The 23810-nt window shown below is 42.8% G+C and overlaps 1 protein-coding gene across 4 annotated transcripts in view; it reads left to right on the top strand.

The window, feature by feature from the left end:
- The window catches only part of SERINC5 (serine incorporator 5), a 42653-nt gene that overhangs the window by 11814 nt on the left and 7029 nt on the right, over positions 1-23810 (top strand). For all 4 annotated transcript variants that reach the window (XR_011050091.1, XR_011050090.1, XM_068423371.1 and 1 more), the window contains 10 exons: positions 1591-1758; positions 8743-8921; positions 9218-9300; positions 12227-12320; positions 13912-14123; positions 14956-15051; positions 18024-18150; positions 19783-19849; positions 22974-23013; positions 23649-23796. Coding sequence is in view for 2 of the 4 variants with exons in the window: in XM_068423371.1 (XP_068279472.1) it covers positions 1591-1758; positions 8743-8921; positions 9218-9300; positions 12227-12320; positions 13912-14123; positions 14956-15051; positions 18024-18150; positions 19783-19849; positions 22974-23013; positions 23649-23796 (1214 nt within the window). In the remaining 2 variants the exon portion in view is untranslated. The remainder of the gene's footprint in view (positions 1-1590; positions 1759-8742; positions 8922-9217; positions 9301-12226; positions 12321-13911; positions 14124-14955; positions 15052-18023; positions 18151-19782; positions 19850-22973; positions 23014-23648; positions 23797-23810) is intronic.

The following is a 23810-nucleotide window of genomic DNA, read 5'->3' on the forward strand; positions in this document are numbered from 1 at the left end:
ATACCTTTTTACTTCTGTACTGTGGTTTTTAACATTATAGTGAGTATGGCCAGCAGTTGAAGTTCATCATGGATACTTTGGATTTGGCAAAGATTGACAGGACCTTTAGTCTTACTCTTTTCTTTTTTTTCCCCATAATTCTGAAGTGGATGGATTATACTTTTCTGCTACGTTTTCATTTTGAAATGTTGTTATTCCATTTGTTTGCTCAATCGGTAACTTGCCATAGCTTCCTTATTTCTTGGACTTGTAGTTGATGCTGTAAAAGTTAACTTAATTTCACTACATATAAAAAAATAAAATTGCCATTCAACCACCACTGCCTTCTCTTTTGAAAGTATACTCGCCTGATGTGCTTATGCATGTAGTATTTTTGATTTCCAGCTTTGGTGCCAACATGAGCCCATTCTGTTTATTCCTCACAGTTGAGCTTTGTGTGTTTTGGGGAGGATTTCTGTTTTGCAGCAGCAGCAGTTTTAGCAGCTGCGTGCTTTGAGGCCCGTATCTCCTCTGGTGTGAGATGCAGCATTGAACTGAGAGAAGGGCAGAGTTGGAGTCGGGTTGGACTGTCCTCGTTTTATGTCTTCTGCAGACTGAAGAGCCATTGTTGAGTGAGGCAAGGTCCCGTCCGCTACCCCGTTTCTGCGAGGCTGAAGACAGGAAGCCTGAGATTAGGTGTTGCAGCAGATAGTCATGGCAAGGAAATAATAAGCTGGGAGTCTTTTCAAGACACTTCAGAACGATTTGGGGCTCTTTGATTAACCAGTCTGGTTGTGAGACTCTGTGGAGTTATATCAGACACGTGTGTCTGCAAATACATGCATGAAACTCCCTTCACGGGGTTGGACAGTCATTGATGCTGGAAGAGGAGGTGTCCTGGAAGGAAAACAGCGCACGGTGGCTTGGTGTTGTCTGTTTATAAAGCCTTCAGCACAACTATCCCAAAGTGTGTCTTCAACAGTTTTCCCTCCCTCCTTTAATTTGCTCAAAGTCTTTAGTAACATAAAAAGTTCCGTAGCAAAAAAAAAAAGGTTTTTTTGTCTGTGTGTGTACCAGGAAGGACACCTTAAAAAGGACAGTATGGTTCTGGTGAATTGAAATGGATCTGTACAGCTTGTTTTGAAAGAAAACCTCCAGCTTGTCTTAGAAACAAAATAGTTTTGTCTGTATGTTAAAAGCAAACCGTTTTGGAGTCTGTGCCCTTCTTGTGCAGATTTGTTTTTTCTCTACGGAGGCAGGGAAAGTGTATTGCAGGAAATAGAGCCTTACCATTGCCATGCCTGTTCTGCTGGGTGAAACGAGCTGCACAGAGGTAGCAGAGAGCAGGATTCAGAGATCGGGAGCAGTTCCTCCTCATCCTCTTCGCTCTCATCCTTAGCCTGTGGGAAAGCTAGAAACTGATGTGCTTAAGCCTAGTGACTTTTGATAAACAAGACAGTCTGCTCCACTTACATGCTGCTCAGCTGGTAGAAGAGGACTTAAGAAATCCTGGAGTTTTACAGGAAGTCTCCCGGCTTCCCTGTCTGACTTTTGCAACAGAAACCTAAAGGCGGTGATAGAATGACTTGTGTTTTTTGTCTTACTTTCCAGTTGGCCTGCTGCTGCGGTACTGCTGCTTGTTCCTTGTGCTGCAAATGCTGCCCCAAGATAAAACAGTCAACCAGCACCCGCTTCATGTATGCGCTTTACTTCATCCTGGTGACTATCATCTGTTGTGTCATGATGTCAACAACAGTAGCTAACGAAATGAAAATGCACGTAAGTAAAGAGAGATGAATCCACTGCTGCCCGCCTGGAAGGAAACAGTGCTGCTTCCACAGCTCTTCATGTACAGGGGCGCTCCCTCAGAAGAGGCAGTCGGTTCCCTCCACCCATCCACTTCCAAACCCAGATGGGATGATTTTCTGTGCTCAGCCTCTTCCTGTCCATCGCTCACCCGTTGAGTGTGTTTCACAACAGGAAGAGTCAAGGATCACAGTACTAGCAGCCTTCCTCCTCTTTCGTTGTGTGGAAACCTGCTGCAGTGAACCAATCCCAGGTTTGCTGCACAGGGAGTGTCACTAGAGGCTGTTAGGGAACATGTTACAGTAGAACAGATCGGTTCAGTCTAAAGTTAAGTTCCTCTCTGGCAAGTCATTTAGTAGCAGAAGCAGCAAATTAGAAAATAACTCTTAAAGTGTTGCATTTATATTTTTAATTCTCTGTTCTTGGTGTTGTGTGACAGACTACTGCAATGCACAATGCTGCAGATCCTATACAAGAGTTTTTCTTCAGTGTGCGTATAGTCATTGCGCTCATGTGGCCTCTAACCACAGCAGATATTGTTCATATCTAATTGTCTTTTTAATTAAAAAGCTTCAAAAGCATGAAAGGAGCTGTGGCTAAAACTAGATTTTAAAACTGAAGTTTCTTTCAGAGTCTTAATATAACTTCCCTAAGCTAAATGCTCACCAGCCTGCTTACGGTCACACACCAGACCTGTTGTACCACATCTTTGGTTTGTTTTTTTTAAGCCCCCCAAGTTGCTCTCAGTAACACAAATCCTCTCTCTCGCCCTTTACAAACTACAAGAAGAGAAGTCTGGTTTTAAGTAGAGGGAACAATGGCTGGATTGCTTAATTCTTAAAAACTAAGCTTCTGCACCAAACTCGTCATCGGGCCTGCTTCTAGGTTTTGAATGTCCTTGCTCTGGAGGTTCAGAAGGCTTCCCTTGCTGCGGACATCTAGGTGTTCTGTGTTACCCTCCCAAGAGGAAGGGTAACACACATGAACCAGCAGGCTTATTATGGGGCTAGTTTGAGGGTTTCCGTGCTCTGCTGCCAGTGACCTTTCTTTCCTCCCATTGTACCTTCTTTGTATGTTCTGTCCTAATTTTCTTTCATTTAATAGCACTTTGCTTGAGTTATCCTAGTGCCGCTTTCTTACCCTGGCCACCAAAAGCTGCTGACAGCCCTGTAAGAACACCCAGTACAGACATGATGCTTGCCAGTGAGTTGCGACTAAAAACTGTTCAACATGTGCGTGCTGAAATTGTTTGCCAGGAATTACTTTGACTTACTAGATGCTTAGCTTGGCAATAAAGTGAATAACCCAAGGAACCAGAGTGTGGGAGACAAATTATGTGCTCATATCCAAATTTCACAAAGTCCTTTTCCGTCAGTAGTGTGGTTTTAATGCAGCTTGTATCCCTAACAAAAAATACTCACTCTTTATCCAACAGAAAAGCGATTCAAGAAGCCTTCAACAGCATGCTTTTCAGTATTGCCAAATTTCTTTTCCAGTTCATAGTCTTGCAAGCTCAGTGTGAGAAGAAATGGCACAGAGTAGCTGTTAGTGTGAAGTGGAAAGATAATAACTCTCTTAATTTAGAGCATTTGATGTCGTTGAATGGGAAATGGACCATCTGAAAGTAGGCTTTCTTTATCTGCTCTCTAATTTAATAATTATGTTTGGGGCTGTTCAAAGACTCCTGAAGCTAATTCAGCCCAGTTGTAATAGAGTGCACCTTCAAAATATTTATTCAGACTAACCAGTCTCAGCTTCCCAACGATGAACTGTGTTTTGAAAGTGCTGGGCACTTACTGATTCCTTTGCTTTTGGCTGGATCATGGAGCACTCCTAGCTCCTGAAGCCAGATTGTAAGCAAACACTGCATGATCCTCCTAGGATCTCACCCTCTCTTTCTTGAGAGGAGAGAGAACTTTAATTAATTTTAATTAGAATTTTTAAATTTTTGTATTAAAAAATTAAAACTTAAAATTTTAGTGCAGTCCTTTATGGAGCCATAATCTTGGCAGGGAACTGTGTGTCTGCTGTACCAGTTTAGAGATCAAATACCTATGCTGATGTTATGTGAAAGGAATTTCTCCCTTGTCAGTGAGAGGTTTTTTTTTGTTGATTGGCTATAAATTCCCAAGTCTAAAGCAGTTCTGAAAGTATTTATTGTAGCACGTGGTCCTTTGGCATTATTTTGAGAGGAAGCAACAGCAAATGTACATCTGTTATGGACATCTTAAACAGAGACTTCAAAAAAATGTTTGCATTTGTTTTGCAGTATTTATCTACCCCTGTGGTCATGCATTCTGTCAATTAAAACGCGTTTAGTTTTTCGGTTCTCAATGTGCCAGACTTTGCAGGTGCCAGCTCAGAGCTGAGGACCTGCTCTGTGCCCTGCAACATGGCTGGAAAAATAAGGCACTGTCTCAGGGAGCTCAACTTCCACATCCTCACCAAAGCTGGTAGGTAGACAAAACCATGTGTGAGTGGGAGGGCACAGTACCTGCGGAGTATTTGGTTGTGGTTTCAAAACCTGAGTTCCTGATCTAACCAGCAGCATTTTGAAGACCTTGTGTTTTGTGGTAAGCCTTAAGAATTGAACAGTGTCTTTTGGTGGGGAGATTTTTCTCTGTTGTTTTCATTCTTCTTCCCCATCTTCTGAGATGTTCTCAAGCCCATGGGACACCAAGGGAGAGAGGCCCAAAGGATTGAATTCTAAAAAATGTGCAGAGAAACCAAGGCATTTGAGTTTGATTTCTGGGGAAGAAGCAAGAGGCAGTGGAGGGGTAGGGAAGGAATGGATAGTTTTGACAGGGAAAATATTTCTAATAGTAGCGTGTAGAATAGATTTCAGAGGAGCAAGGTTGTGTATCAAGGCAAAAGATGGGGTAGAACATCCACCAAGACATGAGAGCCTCCGTGATGAGGGCAGAAAGACAGAAAAGACCAATATGCAGTTACCCAAAATGGTTTAGAGACTTTGCTCTGATACTTTTTTTTTCCCAGTTATTCTGTTTTTTTTAAAAATTGGTACAGCTGTGCTTACAAATATTCTGTTGAAACAAAACCTTGCATTTCAGAGGCTTTGAAGGGATAATTGAGACAAGACAAGGGAGAGAATTGTTTTGGTCTGTTGAAATAGTGTTTTGATTTTTTTTTTTAATTAAATTTTTAATATTAAAGCTGTTTCAGAACCAGTGGTTTCACCCTGAAAATATCCATGTCCTACTTACTTAAATAATGAAAGGAAAAATAAGATGTTTTCAGGAAACCAAACACCAGTAAAAACCAGTTCAGTTGTGTCAAAGCATTTCAGTTCTAGATGGTTATATGTTCTGGCAGAGCATGCTTTCAGGCTTCTTTCCCCAGGCAGGTTTGTTTCTTGGCTCTTAATGGCATTACAGTATGTTAAAACCCAAATTTGCTACCAAAAATGAGTTTTTTAAGTACAGATGCCCATTGCCTATTTCTGATAAGAATTTAGCCATGGATGCAAGATGGCATGTCTTTTGGCCTGATTGTTTTTAGTTTTTCTGTTCCATTTCTCAACTGCTCAAGACAGATGGTTTTACCTGTTTTTTTGCCCTTGTCTCCCCACCTACACAGATTTTCTTTCATGCTTCCCCCATGGTCATAGCTAAGTTCGTCTGCCATGTTCTCCCTGTGTTGGATGAGGACATCCAGATGAAAGCAGTCTCCCTTGGGGCTCTTCAGGCCCATTTCTACACACTTCTCTCTTCCTATTCCCCCCCTGCTATTTCTCCTGCATTCATGTTTGGCTGCAGACAGACCCAGGCTTAGAGGTGGCCAGGCCCCAGCCAGCTGGAGCGTGGACGCACTGTGGTCATGTTGGCTTGCTTCTTGCACTGCATTTCTGCATTTGTTTTGGGCACCAGCAGCTCACAGTGAGGGGTAAGCAAGTTTGGGGCAGTCTGTCCTGGTTGCTGTAGATGTTGCCATAGTTTCAAAGGGTTTCACTGCACTCAGAAAATTACCCACTTTGCTGTGATAACATCATTGCTTGCACAGCAACCGAGGCGTTTGTTATCTGAGCGGATACTAAGTTTCTGCAGCAAGAATGCTTTGTCCTCTACTCAGAGGCCAAAGAATTCAGCTTATGTTGCTTTTAAAGGTATAAAAGTAGATATTTCACTGTATCAAACTTGCAAATAAGTAATCCATGACTTTTAACAGCTGGCAAAACTACCCAGCAAATGGAAAGTCTGGTAAATCATGTAGGCTGGGCAGGCTGCTCAGCAGCTGAGCATGTTTCAGACATACACAATTTAAAAAAAAAATAGTGTTTTTTTGGCTTTCAGTGAAGAAGTCACATAAGCCTTGATAAATTGTTCCCAGCAGTTGACCATCCTCTCACAAAAACATGCCTGTTTCATTACATCAGCCCCTTTGTCCCCAGCATTGTGCTTGTGTTTGTTATCTGCCGGGGTCCCCAAGAGTTTGGTTTTATTCTTCTTTTGTTCATTCACGATCATGGGTCTCCAAAAAAGGCGTTCAGTCCCACAGGACTATTCCTGTGGCCATCGCTTATTACTGCATAGTGTTGCATGTACTACATGACGGCTGAGCTCTTTGTTGCTTGTGTAGGCACAAACTGAGCTATTGTTCTTGTGAATCCATCCATTTTCTCTCAGCCAGATCTGTAAGGAAATTACTACTAAATGGAGAAACAAACATACAGGGCAAAAATCCCATCAAGATCTCTGTAGAAACCTATGCAATTAAAGAAGATGCCCATCTACAGTTACCCAGAGATCTGTTTTTAATTAGCTAGTCGATTAATCAGGTTCCATGGTATTTTTTTCTATAAGTCTCATAAGCAAAATGCTGCTGGTATTTTTTTCTGTAAGTCTAATAAGCAAAATGCTGCTTGGTACCAAGTACAGATCTTAGAGAACTCTGTCTCCTGTCAGTACTATCATCTATAGTCAGTACTATCATCTATATCAAACCAATATCCAATTATCTCAGAAATATTGTTAGTTCAATAGTATGCATCTTTTAAATCTCTGCTGACTGCTGGTTATTATAAGCAAAGAACTGGAAAGCATTAATTGATAGCCCAGTTGCTTTCCTTGGCATTGCTGTGGCCCCTTGGCTTGCTCTGTCATCGCTGTGGCATGGATAGGTCTCTTAACTATTCCAGTAGATCCATTTGCTTGTTTTGAATGCTGGCACGTTTGCCCAGTCTGACGTTTCATTGCCTTTCTAGACCTGGGAAGGCATTGCTGATGCTCCAGAGAATTTCTCATGAGCTCTCTAAAAACTCTTGGATGCGAGTTAGCCACAGCTACTCGTTTACTGTCCAGCTTCTTATGCAGTGGCTACTCATCTCTGAGTTACTTCTGAAAGAGCATCTCAGAGTAGCTCAGCTTGAATCCATTCTTGTAACACCATGCAGCTGCGTTGAGACCTGCTTTTCATCTCCTTGGCTGTTTCTAGCCCGCCTAGGATCTTCTCAGTACTGTAGTTAGATTTGCTACCCTTAGCACAGCAACTCAGTGTTGCTGTGAGCTGCTAAAATATTTGCTCTTTTGGGAAACTGCTAGGAGTGTTGTTGAGCTCCTGAGTGGTTTGGGTTGCTGGCGTTGGATGGGAAGTTGCATACACTGCTGAGGGAAGCAGGCTTTCAGAGCCTGGTGGCTGGAAGCCAGCAGTTTACGTGTTTATCGCTTGTTTCCTGCATCTCAGATGGCTTTCTACCGAGCTGGGAACGTTGCCTGATCGCTTGCTCTTGGGTCCTGTTTGTTCTTTCGCTGTCCTTGTTTTGTATACTGACCTGCCTGCTGAAGGAAGGAGAGACTCCTTTGCTAGACAGAGACTGTCTTTGCTAATTTCTTGGAAATGTTCAAGGATGGTGTTGCCCACAATCTTTTTATGTTTTTCCTAAGCAAAATCTGGACTGGCTGAATACTTTCTGAAGTCTGATTCCCATTTCCTTTGCCCGAGTTATTTATTCGTGCGTGTTGTGTCCTGGAACACATTGTCTTCCGTCTCCTCCAGCTACCTGTGCAGGTAGCAGCAATCAGCTCCAGAGGGTTTGGTGTGTTGCTTGACTGGTCTCACCAGCTTTAGCTGAGGGCTGTGAGCATACAGAGAGGCTCTTCTTTCTTTGAAACTAATGGTGGTTTTCTAATTAAATGCCGGTATGTCTGCACAGCTGAATGGTTCCCTGTCTGCAAGGGGGGGGGAGTGTCTGCACAGAGGCATCTTACAGGAGTGGGTCCTGGCCACACAGACCTGCTTTTTTGAGCATCATGTCCGCCTGGTGAGACTGAAGCCAAAATGTGCAGCTGTTTGCTTTTCCCTCCTGGTGAGAGCAAGGCCTCAAAGGCAAATATTTAATGAGTCAAGGGAAGGGTGGAATTTTCCTGCCTTTCTGTTAATTTAAAACAAAATCAGGGCTACTGGCACAACTCCCTTTCGGAGGCTGTGGTGGAGGGGAGGGGGCTTGCTGCCCCCGTGCCGCTTGGGTGTGCTTCGGTCTGCATTTCCACTGAGGGCAGCACAAGCAGAGTTTCCTGCCCTGCATCCCCATTCGTGCCCTTTTGGCTGTAAAACTGCCGGTATGGCTCATATAAGATGGATTACTGAAGCAATCCAAGTCTTTTACTGTAAAGAATGGGAAGAAGGGAGAGATCCCCAGGGTGAGGGGATAAGCAGTAAGGGGCAGGGATGGCTTAAGCCAACTGAGCTGAAAGAAAGGTAGGTGAACTTGTACCCCAAAGCATTTGGAAGGAGTTGAGAGTTGAGGCTCTGGAAAACTCCAGTCCCTTGTGTTTTACATTTCTTTGTCCCTTGAACCCTTAAATCCAGGCTGAGGAGTATCAAGAGTGAAAGGTGTTAAATGAAGCCAGTGAAAAGTTGGTGGTGCATACACGTAGACATGCGTAGTTACGAGGAGCCTTGTGCCCTATCTGACGGCCTGTAATGTGTTGTGCTTTTCAGATTCCCTTCTACAAGCAGATGTGCAAAGGTATTCAGGCGGGTGAGATGTGTGAGAAGTTGGTGGGATACTCTGCGGTGTACAAAGTCTGTTTTGGAATGGCCTGTTTCTTCTTTTTGTTCTTCTTGTTCACCGTCAAAATTAACAGCAGCAAAAGCTGCCGGGCATATGTTCATAATGGGTGAGTATTTGTTTGGTTACTCAATTTCCACTTCTTTTCACAGGTTTGTGCTGCCTACTTTCCAGATGGGTGTAGTACTAGGGGAAAAAAAAAAAAAAAAAAAAAAGTTGATCTTACTGCTTTTGTCAGGTATAATGCAGTCAAGTGAAAACTAAATAAAGTGGCAATCAGTCATCAAAGGCTGTTTTTTCTCTTGTTGGGCTTTAAATAGAAATTTCTCATGGTACTTGAGCTGAAGACCTCTAATTCCTATTATAACAGATGATTTATTTTTTTTTTCTTCTCCTCTTGTCCAGGTTCTGGTTCATTAAACTTATACTTCTGGCTGCAATGTGCTCAGGAGCCTTCTTCATTCCTGATCAGAACACTTTCCTCAATGGTACATCCTTCTTGTTTTATTATGCTGCTTTATTCTGTACTACCTTGTGAATGGTTATAAATGCTAAAGGTCTGATCAACGTCAATATTGCCATATTTCTTCAAGTAAAGTCAAGGTGCAAAAGGAATGTTTGGAACTGTTTGGGGGGGGCCTGTGTGCACAGAGTATGTGGTCTTCATGTGAATGTGTGGTAAAGGAAATGTTTTTTTCTGACCAAGAGCAGGCCAAATGGGTAGGAAGAAATAACACTGCGCTGCTGTCTTGCAAATTCTTTAAGAAGCAGGGAGCTGTAACGGTGCACAAGAAATTGTTCACTCAAGAACAGAGAGCTGCATGCTAGTTTGGCTTGTGCAGGTAGCTCTGCCATAGCAGAGCAGCCAGAGTCTGTGCTGCAATGGTGGAGAAGTGCCAGTGCTCAGGGGGGCATGGTGACCTGATGGGTGCTGGTGTTCACTGCCTGGAAAGCTGCAATGCCGCAAAAGAATTTGGGATGTTGTTAGCTTTCAGGCTGGTGGCATAAATGCAGTAAGGTAAAATGAGACTTCTTGGGGTGTATTCTGAGTGCTTTGCTGAGGATGCTGTGCCTGAAGCATTTCCAGTTTTGGAAGACACCCTGACACGACACAGGCACGCTGGTACTGGCCCAGTACTTAAATGCCAGCTCTTGGGGGGATTTCTCACAGGCCTCTTGTGGGCTAGGAGCAAAAATCCTGGTGATACCAAGATGAGTTTATGCTCTTCAGTTTGCCAGGTACTTGTAAGCCCTTAAGCTGTTGAGTGTGGGCAGGTGGAAGGGGGTGGGATCAGTAAAGGAGCAGTGTGTCTGCTGCCTGCTTCCACTAAGGCTCGCTTGGTTACCTGTGTTTTCAACACCAATCTCCTCTAGCTGGGGTGTTTAAAAAATGGAGAGGAAGGAGTAACAGGGAAGGGGGAGAATAGAGTGGGCAGACATCGTATGAGCATACAGCTCTGGGAAACTAAGGTAAAAACCACCTCAGGTAAACCACTGATAGGTGTAATTCAGCTTCTTGCTCTTACTAGCTGTTTGTTTGGTCCTGGTTCAGTTTGATGCCCCAGAAGTGAAGGGCTCCTTATCCCTATTCCTCTCCTCTGTGAAGTCTCAGGATGCCTGTATGTGCTGTCCTTAGTATCTAATCACTGTTTGGATTAGAAAGATGTAGCGGTGCAATGCATTGTAGTCATGAGCAAGTGAGACTGCCTATCGTCTTCGCAAGCGACCCTTTTCATGGTGAAAACTTGTCAAGAACTGAAGTGTTTGGTGAAAAGGGAAGACAAAACTTTTTGTGCTGATTAGAGTGCTGTTCTCAACAGCAGTTTAACCTACTGTGGAGATACAGCATAACAAGCTTTCTTCCCAAAATTAGCTCTTGACTTATCTCTCTAAAACTGTATTCTGCACTTCCTGCTAAACTGTCCTCATGTCAGCCCCTGAATTTTAAATTTACAGATTGCTTGGGTATTGTGTGGTTTTGTTTTCCCTTTTTTTCCACCTCCCAATAAGAAACTTACTGTCTTTTTTTTTTTTCCTGAGCATTCTCCCAGTTTGCTTATTTTTGTTTAAAAAAAAAAAAAAAAGCTCTTGCCATGCTTCCCGTGCTTAGCAGTTTGTTAATCATGGAGGAGGAGTATTACATGCAAGCACTAGGTTTGTGTGGGCTGTAGTGTTAGATCCACGTTGGCCATGCTAACCTTATCTGTGATGGATCCATGAAACACCCTGCAGTGTCTGCCTGTGGAAGTGGGAGATCCTAAGAGTCTGACTATTTAGTTACTCACTCCATTGGTGGTCTGCTTTTTCCTGCTCTGCCTCTCCCAAACACACATGCACGCCTTGTTCCCTGCCAATTTTTTATGTACTTTATGTACTTTTTTACATGCTAGCTTCTTCTGGTTTTTGTTCTGTTTGTTTGAAGAACAGCATGCTTATCAAGTGCATACAATACGTTTAGCAAAATCAGACAAATGGCATTTTTGCTACCTTTCAAATAATGAGCTCATGGTAGAGTAAAAAAAAAAACCAAAACAAAACTCTACATCACCTGCTAAGGGTAATGTGCCCTGAGTGTTCTGTTCTTCCCTTCACTTTTACAAGCTTCTTTCAAAAGGAAAACACAATGGTTGGATATGACTGAACTGTGCTAATGCACTTCCTTCATCGTCATTGAAATCAGCTGCACACTTGAGAGTCATTTATGGGCTATGCACTGCCCAGCAGCACAAGCTGTATATGCAACTAAATGTTTACATAGGTATCTGTATTTCCTCAGAGACTTCTGATGTTGCATATAAGAGAGGTGTTGTCTGAAGTATCCAAACAGCTACCCAAATACAGTATATATATGTTGGTCAATGGTTAAGTAGTCAAATAACCTGTCTTAAAACTAGTCAGTGAATACCAAGTGTTCCCGTCTCTTTGGGAGTGTCTCGGGACAGCATTGTAAATAGATAAGCTCCACCTTTGTTTTTCTGTGATACTGGAACCTGGAAGGGAAGAAATTGCCCTTTTTATTACTGGGTTGCACTACCTTGCAATTTCAGGGTTTAGATTCCTGTGAAATGCCTTCACACCACCTCCCTGCTGCCAGTCTCAAATAAAGGTTTCAGTATTTTCTGTCTGAATATAGTAACTCACAGTCTCCACAAAAATCCCCTAGGTTAGGGAAACTCAGTAAATGTCCTAACAGGCTTATTTTGAAAGTGTAGCAGGTTGCAAGCTGAATTCATCAAGGAGCTAATCCTGAGTTAGCTGAGCTGGCCTTTCAGCTGAAATCTCTCATCTCCTGCTACATCTGTGGGCTTGAGATATTCAATCTGCATAACGGCTTCACTGCATAGACGATAATTCCATTTTATCTCAAGGGAAAGGTGACTGCAGTTTGACCGGTTTTCTGCCTCTGCCTTGCAGCCTGGCGCTACGTAGGAGCAACAGGAGGTTTCCTTTTCATTGCCATTCAGCTCATCCTACTTGTTGAGTTCGCACACAAATGGAATAAAAATTGGTATGTGTTGAGCAAGTACTTGTTTGCATAAAATTCTGGTGGACTCCTGAACAATATATTTCTCATAACAAATAATTTAAAAGTAGCATGGATGTAATTTCTGAAATTAGGCACTTTAATGTCAATATTTAGAGCTGTTCACCTTTGCTACATCCACTTTCTCCTTCCCCAGCGGAGATGTTCCCTCCTTATTCACTTCTACTTTGCTGATTTATTCTTAACCTGAATTGCTCGGCTTCCAATAAGTAGTAGCATGTTGGGATGCAAAAACTTCTTACTTTAAGTTGTTTATATGAAAATATACCTTTTAAGAAACATAGTGGTGCAGGAGAATAAAAGTGGATTTGTAAAATGTAACAGTGAAACTGTGTGCAGTGATGTAAACTGGTAAATCCTGCTTTTTGTGTCAGCTTAAGGCACATCCATTTATTTTGTTTTTTGCAACATGAGAAGTACTTTCTTTTCAACTTCTTTGCTTTCATCTAAACATGCAAGATTCCATTATCAACCCACATATACCCCATTTTGGCATTGACTTAATTTCTGTTTTAAGGATATTTGCTATTACCTTCCTAACCCTTAGCCTCTCATAAATTTAAAATATTTAAATTGTCCTTCCACATATACACAGGAACTCCTGCCTCCACCTCCACCCTTTCTGTCTCTCATTTCTTCCCCTACAAACCTTCGCAAGTCCTCTCTCGTTCTAGTTAGCATACTGACTGCTAAGAAAGAGTTTAGCAAACCTTTGGGCTTTGTTAGATACCTGTTTTCAGGGAGGAAGAGGTGAGATCTCCTTATACTATAGATATTTTTACTGCTGATTACTGTAGCTGCTTTTCTGTGGATGAAAGATTTCCAGCAGCAGCATTTAACTTTAGCACTCCCTACATTCGATATTCCTTTAAATAAGTCATTTTTCCACAAAACGAAACAAAACAACAGCAACAACAACAAAAAAAAAATCTTCTATGCACCAAAAAGCCCTTTGTGCCTAACAACTTTTTTAGTTGCTACTCCTAAAAAAAAAAGAGTGATCTTTGCAAGAGGTGTTTGGAAGGTGAAGAGAGGAAAACAAGATGGGCCACGCTTTAGCTGAGGGAGACTGGTGGGATAGATCCAAATGGAGAGGAGGCTTTTTGAGTGAAAAGGTAGTAAAACTGTCAAGGTAGTGCAAGGGGGAGAAGAGAGGCTGTGCCAAGCAATATGCCTTTGCTGTCCTTATGAGAAGAGCACCACTTGCTAGCTGAGCATGGGGCACTCTGAGTTCCTGCTGAGGAAATCCCTGAAGTATTGAGCTGAGATGCGCTGATGGGCTGATCCCAGAGACTGGGAGTTCTAGGAGTCATGCTGGGCTATAACTACAGAAACAGCTGGGCATGATAATGCAGAAGATAAACACTGCTAAGGAATGTCTCCCTCTTTCATGAGAGGAACCTTGGAAGGGCCTGTGTTGGTGTAGTGAGATACACATGACTCAGGAAAGTAAGCACTGTCTTTTGTGTTTGAGGATATGAACTATTCAGCTCTCAGAATTTTATTTTTTTGGGAAGGGAAGACATTGATAAGGTGCTTGTCTCTGTCTCCCCAGGACTGCAGGTGCAAACCACAAGCAGATGTGGAATGGTTTGCTTGCCCTGGTCACTCTCATCTTGTACTCCATTGCTGTGGCAGCCCTGGTCCTCATGGCTCTTTTCTACACGCGCTCAGAGGGCTGCATGTACAACAAGGTCCTGATTGGTGTTAACGGTGGCCTGTGCCTCTTTGTGTCACTGGTGGCCATATCACCCTGTGTCCAGAATCGTGAGTCCACTGACCTCTTCTCCTGGCTTTCTGGTGCTGCCACAGTTGTGTGCATGGAGACACAAGCCATGTTCTGAGCAGAAAGTCTCATGGTGATTCTGAGCTGGTGCTGCTCTTGCCCCTGTCCCTTCATCTACACTACAAAGTGCTCTTGCTAGTCATCAGCTCAGCTGCTAAAACTACAGAGGTGTGAGACACTTTGGGTGTGCCATCAGGCAGTCATACTGTCAAGAAGGCTCACATGCTGATGGCTGGTAGTGTGTTGTGGAGCTTACACAACTCTTACAGTTGTAGCAGTTGAGGTAATAGCTGTCAAACTTATTCACCATTGTTTTATCATTTATTTTTGACTGCTTGTGATTTACCATCTGTAAAGTTTGGGCCTGGAGGAGCTGACAGCAGTACTTCCATGCTTCAGAATATTTTATGTGTATCTTTATGTGATCTGCTCGTATCTTGCATACATTGGGCCTGGAAGTAGTAATTTGAGTGACTCCAACACAAATTTTACAGGCAAATAAAACTCTCATGGCACCTTGTCAGTAGCTTTTGGAAAGCTGGTGCTTTTGGCAAGAGCAGAGGGGTGATTCTTTACTTACGTGGGCATCCTTAATGCCTTTCTAAAACAGCCAGCAGAACTAAAGGACAGACTTTTTTCTCTTTACATGCCAGTGGAAATGTATCTAAACTGCCTCAAAGACTTAGGAACTGCTTTAAGTAAAACATAGAAGATACTCTTCTCTTCTGAAAGATACTAGTGTGCTGTTCTTTAAAGGATATTAATTTCTTTTTCAGTTTGCAAAAATCACATATTTTCCTCTTTCTTTTAAAGGCCAGCCCCATTCTGGTTTGCTGCAGTCAGGAGTTATCAGCTGCTACGTTATGTACCTCACTTTCTCAGCACTGTCCAGCAAACCACCAGAAACTAGTAAGTTCTCTAATGCTTTATGTAGATTCTTTTAGACATGCCATGTATTAAAACCAAGAGTTTAGCAAACCCGAATTAACAAATTTAGTGATATAGGAGTGCTGCGTTTGGTCTGTTCTGGCCTATGCAGAAGAAATTGCAAATACTAAAAATAAATCTGTGCAACAGAGAAACCGTGCAACTGGCGCTCTCCATGTACTTAAATGTTTTGGTCTAGGGGAGCTTAACTTACCTTGGGTGAGTTGCATCTGTTGCACCAGAGCAATTCCAGCCTGTTTCCTATGGACAAATTTCCCAGAGTCTTGTAGCCTGTTCCTCATGTGGCAGCTGCATGTTCTGGTGCGATAGGACATGACCAAACACATAATGTGTTTGGTCACATGATGGGAAAGGAGTTGGAACAAATGGCTTTTGGATGCCTCTGGAAGAAGCTGGATGATAAGTTCCATATGGAAGTTTACTAGGTCCACCACCAGTTAGTAAGTGCTGGCCGTCAGAGTGGGTACTAAAATCACTTCTTTTCTCCTAGAATTGATATGCTAGATAGCCTTAGTTCTGGACTCCTAGTGGAGCAAAAACTTGAGTACCACTCGTCTTTTGTTTTGAGAGGAAACACTCTGAGAAAGGGCTTGGAGTTATGTTGCAGTTGTTTGAGATGATGCTATTCTTCAGCGGAGTTCCTGTACTCCACTTGCCTTGGAACCACTGGCATTGCAAGCCAGGAGCAGGGAAGTCCCTAGAGTTTTTTACGTTTTTTATGCTACAAAAACCTCCCTACAGCAAGACTTTACAAGGACAACTCAAACTGTTTCCTTTTCCAAGGTAACCATGAGATTCATCTGTGTGGACAGGGAGCATTCTTTTCACTTAAAGAAGACTTTTATGGTTCAAGTTAGTAATGCTAAAACCCCTTTCTTTATTGTTGCTTGACTTTTAATGTTGAATAGTTCAAACAACAATAACTAGAGGAAAATGAGTCCATTGGCAGGAAGGTGAAGTTTTTACAGACACCTCCCAAGAAGAAAGGGGAGAGATGGGGGAAAGAATCTCTCTCTATCACACTTGTGTAGGTAGAGGCACACATAAAAATGTATTCTAAAGCTAAGAAGGAAAACCAGACAGTATTTAGGTGGAAGATTTACTTATGGAGCTTCAGCAGTGTTTTTGAATGAATATGTAAGTTAATTCAGAAGGCATCTGAATTACTCATAAGACTTGACATAGTGTAAAAAAAAAGAAGAAAAAAAGGGGAAGAAAGTGATGTATAGTATCAAATCATTGTCCTCATGTTATTTCATGCTTGTGACAGTGAAAGCCTTCAGCAGTTAAGTGAATGCTCTGATTCTTCTTGTATGTAGTAGAAGTGTGGTTATTGCATTGGTCAGAGTATGCATCAATCTCACTCTGTCTGACCTCCTGAATCAGATGTTTCTTGTTGGCTTCCTAGGCCAGAGAACTCTCATGGTTGTCATCTGCTCTCAGAGATGCTCCTTTCTCCCTTGTCTTTGTGATAAGGACTTTCATACTGGCCTATGTAGCTTTTGCAGTGGCATATGCTGGAGAATGTATGGGGTGCTGGCACTTACTAAGGTGTCCCGTGCCCTGTCACTCAGATTTGCCATGAATTTACCTAATGTTGACTCATTCCTCAAGGAGGGACTTTAAAATTGGCCACCTTGCAAATCGACCACCTTGCAAACCAGGCCTGAAAAAAATGCAAGCTACAAGTATTTATTTGCAACACCCAAAAAGCAGAGTTGCAAATGTCCTTAGAAGGAATGGGCAAACAATAGGATTAAATGTCTGTTGAACCTGCACTTATCATAGTGTGCCTTAGCTTTTTGGTGTCAGACTTAGCTAAAAGGTCTGCCAAACAGTGGACCTACATTGCTGCAGAGACATCCCTGATGGACGCAGGTGGGGGATTCTGCACATCTCTGGCCAAGGTGTTCCATAAAGGCTTGTCCGCCCTTATTTTGCTCCCACCTCTGCACAGTCCCTGCTGTGTGCCAATAAAGCTGTTTGTGCAGCCCTGCAGAGCCATGCAAAGTCCTTCCCCACCAAGTCAGGGGACTGACTTTGAGTTTATTTTTAACCTGGGTGTAGCCTTTGCTGCATTTTGCCCTCTGCCCCATTGGGACAGCACAGCTGTTTGTAGGAGATGCAGCATGGCTGCTGGAAGGAAAGAGGAGGTAGGAACACAGTTTGTCTCAAACAGCATTGGCTCAAAAAGCTCATGACTGGCGATAAGGTGCAGGTGTAATCTCTTGCTTTGGAGTGATGCTGCAGGCTACTGCTCTGCCTTGCCTTGAATCCAAGCAGACACCAAAAAGCCAGATGCATCTTGGAACATTAAGGACTGAACTTAGGGTTTCATTTCAGGGACCTAGAAGTAGTATTTGCTTAGATGTTAAGATGAAATCTTGCCCGGGACCTAAAAGTAGTATTTGCTTAGTTGTTAAGATAAAATTTTGCCTGTAACTGGTGCATCTCCTTTTCTTTGGTCATCTGTGTATCAGTCTGAGAACAGGGCAACTGTTTCACTGAGTATGAATTTCATAGTTGTTCTCAAGGCACCCCTGCTGTCAAAGAAATTTATGGTCTCAGGTCTGTACCATCTCGGTCTCATATGGCTGTGTAGTCTTGGCTGAAGTGTTGGTAAACTTCCAACTTTTTATTTCTTAGTATCGCCAAACAGTCTTTTTCCTTGTTTGTCTGCTCTGGTCAAACAAGAAGTGTTAGTACCCTACTAAGTTGCATTTTTGTTTTGCCCAAAACACAGAATCTGCCAGGTCAGATTTACAGATTTTTTTTCTGTATGATCTTTTTAAAAGATAGAAACAACTGAAATGTACCTACCCAGTGTCTGAAGTAATAAAAATATTTCGCTGAAACCCCTCAGTCTGAAGACTACTTTGAAATGCAGAGAAATGAGCTTTGCTAACTGTTCTTGTTTGTTTTGTTTTGTCAAGTCCTGGATGAAAACAATCAGAACATCACTATCTGTGTACCTGAATTTAGTCAAGGCCTGCACAGAGATGAAAGCCTGGTTACTGGCCTGGGCACTACCATTTTGTTTGGCTGCATTTTATATTCTTGGTAAGTCTGGGGGTTTGTAATTGCCTCACTGTAAATGCAGTGTTGTGGTCCAAGTAGCGAAGGCTTATTGCAGGCCTCCTGCAGACAAAGTAACAGGGAGAAGTAGAATAGAACTAAGCTGGAAGGTTCATATTCTCCTCAGCTTCAGAATAGTTAGATGTTGTAGCTAAAAATGTTCAACAAGATAATATACCTTTTGAAACAAAGATGTTTCATTGAAACTAAATAGAGCAATTTACATCTAGAGATGGAGGGAAGTAAATTCCAGCTGTTCATGATCCCGAGCAGTCTCAAGGTACTTTGATTCTGTATTTACTCTTTCTATATGAAAAACTCTATGCAATTATGTCCATGTAAAAAAGCTATCTGAAATTTCTGTAGCCTCCTGGCAGGGGCTGTGACTGTTCTTTGGGGGTCTTTAAAATAAAAAAAACTGTTTGGGAGAATTTGAACAAGTGATGAGAACAGTGCTGCCATCAGGATTTGCCAGCTATCTCCTGCTCTAAAAAAATCTGTTCGTGCCCATACAGTTGTGATGCTGACCCGGTATTATTGCAACTCACATGAATAAATTTAAGTCATGCTCCAGGACAGGGATGGGGGGAGTTGCTGATGATTGAAAGGTGATGTATCACTTGTTTTAGCTGTTGCCAGGAGACAGCACTGCCTGTCAGCTGCAGGTTTTTGAGCAGGTTCTGCTTCTCAATCAGTCCACTTCAAAATTCATGTACTGAAACTCCTTCATAATTTTGAAGTGAAAGAGAGAGTTTCTGAAGAGGTAGCACAGCTGCTCTTCTGCTATCAAATACATATATGTGTTCCATTTAATTCTGATATCAAATATATGGATACCATGTATCACGGATTTAGTTCACATTAGAACAGTATTTCCAGTGCCTCAGGAAGGTGTTTTGTAGCCTGCAGGGAAGTGCACCGTGTAGCTGGGGAGATAAGAAGGCCTTCAAGGGGAATGTTTTGAAGTGTTCTTACTAAGGCTCAGTGTGTACAGCAAAGCATTAACACATGTCTCCCTGTGGGTAATGGGGAGTTTGCATTACACATCCTGAAAGGGGAAGACTGGGTGAGAAATGTTTCTGATCAGAAGAAACTAGAAAGGATTCCCCCCAGACAACTACAATCATGCAAGAAAGTGATTTCCAGCAGCTGGTACACTGACAGTAGTGGTTGGTAATTTACTTTTGAAAACTTACTGATGCCAGTGACCTGTTACTTTGCTGGCAAAGCCTTTACAGTAATGCTGAGCCAAAGCGATGGCTGTGAAGTTAATATAAAAGCATAGGTTGTGCACAGCAGGGGAGATCTCTTCTGAATTGCAGATTGGAGCGCTTAGCTGTTTACTGCTGTCTGATGGTGATGAATTCACCACCTTTCAGGAGTGACCTGCTTTTAAGCTGGTGATTCAGCCTGAGTTGGCCAGTGGCTGTCTGGCAGGCTGGTTTATACTTGTGCAGAATGAACTTTTCACATGCTTAGTGCTTGATGCTATATCCGGGCAAATGCTTAGCTTAGACATAGGAACAGACTATTTATGTTTGCTGTGGTGTTGAAAAATCACCCTGTTGGGCTTATACTTATGCCGAGGGTTTTGACACTGTCTTTTTTTGGTCCTAGTTTGACCTCAACAACACGTGCAAGTTCAGAGGCACTGAGGGGAATATATGCAACACCTGAAACTGAAGTGAGTTCTTGCTTCCTCCCACAGGATTTTTGTGCAGACTTCCTCACGTGCTTTTCTTGTGGTTGTTTTCATGGCTAAGTAATCTGTAATTAGGTGAAAACAAGCGCTTGTTCATAGCATGCATGCTGCTTGCCTCTGGGTATGGACTCAGAACATTTATCAACGCTGGCCCTTCTGCAGCTCTTGCTGGTCCTGTGGAGGTGCCTTTATGTACTGAAATAATTTGCTGCTCTTGCAGTTTATTTAACATCCTGCAGACTTCCTGTAAATCTTGTTGTGCTCCACACAAGCTCATGTCCTCTCATTTAAAGGAAAAGTCTGCTGGGAAGCTATCAGAAAAAAAAGTGGAGGTGTTCTTGAATGTTTTCAGTCCTGGTTGCCTCTGTTCTCATAGCAACTGACTACCACCCCAAGTTCCACCTGCCTATTTCTTTGGCCTTCTTATCATGGGAACACCCAGAAACACTGGGGAATTAGTGGGTTTTTGCTAAGTAACAGTTACCCCTTACTTAGGTTTGCTGGTGTCACTCTTCAAATGTATGTGTGTGTTTGGAGGATGAGTCTCCATCCCTAGCTCTCTCTATGTTGGTGTTACTTGCATCTGCAGTTTTAACTTATATTTTTCAACTCTTTAATCAGAGTGTTTGTGAGAATCCAAAAATGCAGAAGTATCTGCTGAGGGAGTTGGTCTTTGCAGTAGCTGGGCGTGGGGAAGCAAAACGCGTTTCACTGTGGGAGCATGTCACTGCTGCAAGGAGCCAAGCGCCCGGTGGCTCCTTGCTCCGGACCCACCCCTCGCAGGTGGGCAGCCTGCCAGCAGGCTCAGCACCGAGCACCGAGACATGGCCTGGCGCGCCTTGGGCAGATCCAGGCAGGACCTGCACCCTCCCCCTCTGTGCTGAGGGTGGGCAGGCCAGGGCGAAAGGGACCGGAGAGAACACAGCCACCCTTCACGCCTGCCTGCCTTCCTCTGCCAATGTTACGCCATAGGAGGTCTCGTCCAAAGGGCTCAGGGCTGCGGTGCGTCCTGCAGCAGGAGCAGCAGGCAGCTTGGGGGCGGCTGGCACAGCACAGGTGCTGGATGTGGCCCCCTTACCAGGAATGTCCATCTCATCTGCCGCAGTGCTTACGACAAGATTATTTCCAGACTGTTTGGTTTTAAAGAGCAGTACAAGAGCTGCTGAAAGTAAATGTAAAGAAATGGCTGGTGAAAGGCAGCTACTTGCACTCTGATTGCCTTCCCTGTGGCAAAGGGCCTTTGTCTGCTGGCCAGGAGCATCAACGTAGCTCTGCAGTTGCTTGTGGTGTACAGGGGTCTGTTGGCGTCTGTGCTGAAGACAACCGAGCATTACAAGGGGCTAGCAGTATGTGTTCCAGTGTTGCTAATGTCAATACTCTGTGTGTGCAAGGACTTAATTGCAACTGATTAAAAAGTTTGAGGGAACTCAGCACTTGCTTCAGAGTGTGAGTTGGGCCCCAGGGAGCTCAGGCTGGCACTGTAGATGAGGCTTGGCACAGCAGTAGGAGGAGATACGGAATAAGGGTTTTATTTAAACTCTCAGCCAGTCTCTTAAAGAAGAACGAGCTTTTTGGCTTTTCATGAGTTTTTGAACCCAGTGAGTACATGTAATCATGGATATGCAGGGTAAAAACTGCCATTTGATGTTCCTGTTGGACACTTTATCTTAAAGGCTTACTATCTGATTTTGGGGGGTGTTAGGAAAACCTGCAACAGGCCCGTGCAGACCAAGGAGAGAGGCTGGGATGCAAAGTATAGAATTACAAGGGTAAATATGCGCATGAGGTGTCCCAGCCAAATTGGGACATCCCGAATGTGGTTTTACACAGGGTCCTTCTACCCTACAAGCAGTCAGGTATAGCATGATTTGACTAATCACTAACACACACCACCTATTACTAGTCATAGTAAAACTGCAAAGCAGCTATATTTCTGCAATGTTCTTGCTTCTAGTCTATTGATCCAGATGTCCTTGGAGTCAGTCTTGCGATATTTACTTGTCTATGATGCTGGTAGGATTTCAAAGATGTGTTAGAGGGGCTAGGGTGCTGGCATTATCTTGGTTGTCCAGGGGTATCTTTTGTCCTTCATGGACAGCTGTAAGCTTCAAAGAAGCAAAGTCCTTATTTCCAGGGCCAGGCTGTCCTTTAATTTGTTTTGCTTAAGTATGAACAGTACCAAAGTCTACAGTAAAACCCCACTACCTCAACATGTTGCAGTGTATACTGTGAACAAAATTAATACACTTTCATACTATAAAGACTGATTGATACAATAGTTAGGGAAGGGAATTTTCCTGACAGGGTTCATTGTCTTCATCAGACCACAACCAAAATAAATCCCAGAGTAGGATTTTATCGCAACAAGTAATGTTGGTGATGCACTGCAGAAAGTGCTGACTTGTGCTGTGGTCTGGTGCAGAAAATGCCCTTACTTATATATTTATTTGATGGTCAGCACCCTTTTCCATTTACATTACTACTAATCACAAGAAGTGTCAACTTCAGCTTCCCTTTTCCATCAGTTAAAAAAAAAAAAAGAAAATCTTCATTTAAATAAAGCAGTAAAACCAGCTTTCTGCTTTTACTCATTCTGCTAGTACTCATTTGGCTCCATTTCAGCAAAATCTTGCAAAGGTAAGTACATTTCTGACTTAAAATTGTGCAGTTGTGATTTCCAACCCATGCAGTAGGGTTTTAAAAGTTCCTTATACTTTCATTTCAATAGAGAAATTTTTTATTTAACAAGTACTTAGATGCAAGTCTGAAGAGGTAAGTCCCCTCTGAACTACTAATGTAGTTCCACCATTTTGTCATAATTATTTGCACCAGTGTTTGACCTTGAGTTATGTAAAATGGGTAGAGTAATTCTTAAAGAATGGTTAATTTGCTCCAAATCTTACTGAGTGAATTTTTCCAAAGCTTAGAAACTGCTGTTTTGAACTACTTGGCAAATCCTAATTTGAGTTTTGTGCTGGTTGGAAATACAAACCAGACTTTTCTAAATTAGTGTCTGTAACACAGACATAACAGACCTTCCTTCACCAACTATTCTGCTTCTTTGCTGTAGCACAGACTCTTACCCTTCCTGTTGTCTGTTCCACAGGTAGCTCGTTGCTGCTTTTGCTGCCTGCCTGACGGAGACGGTAATTACATTTTTCACTGCACAATTTACCTCACTTGTGGCTTTCAGACCAAAGCCAAGAGAGTAAGGACACAGCTGCAGATGGAGAGCTGCTTCTATCCTTGCTCTGTAGTACATCAAACTGAAGCAGCTGAAGTGCTTGAAGTTAGGCTTGGGAAGGAAGCAAGAGGTATAACAATACCATTTTAAAACAACAAGCTAGTTAGTAATTCTTAAAGGACATTTAATTGCGTGCTTGTGAGTGTGACTGACTGCTGGATTTTTGGCTCTGCAAGGACTGCGGTTAAAGACTGAGTTAGGGAGTGACCTGTTTGCAGACCTGATAAAATCAGGGTTATCAGTGTGGACTTGCCAGAAGAATATCATACAGATAGAGCAGTTTAAGTGGCCCAAATGCTCAAAAACTAGCCAGTAGGCCAGGAAGTTGATACAAGGCAGGATTTTAGTGGTAGTCCAATTTCTTTTACTAAAGGTTTAGGCCCATGCCCTGAGGGCAAGGAAATGTTCAAGTGTTGCTCTGTATCACACTTTCCTAAATCACACCATAGATGTTTTGCTGTATTCTTCGTGAAGCCAGCTGCTGTTTTCAGTTCTCATTAAGTTTGCAAAAGCATTCTTGTTTCCTGTCTCTTACAGCTGATGCTGAAGAGCACATTGAAAAAAGGGGAGGCCAGACTGTGATTTATGATGAGAAGAAAGGCACGGTGTACAGTTATGCCTACTTCCACTTCGTTTTCTTCTTGGCTTCTCTCTATGTGATGATGACAGTAACTCATTGGTTCCAGTAAGTGTATTTCT

Source organism: Nyctibius grandis, chromosome Z, assembly GCF_013368605.1.
Source record: "Nyctibius grandis isolate bNycGra1 chromosome Z, bNycGra1.pri, whole genome shotgun sequence".
Lineage (NCBI taxonomy): Eukaryota > Metazoa > Chordata > Aves > Nyctibiiformes > Nyctibiidae > Nyctibius > Nyctibius grandis.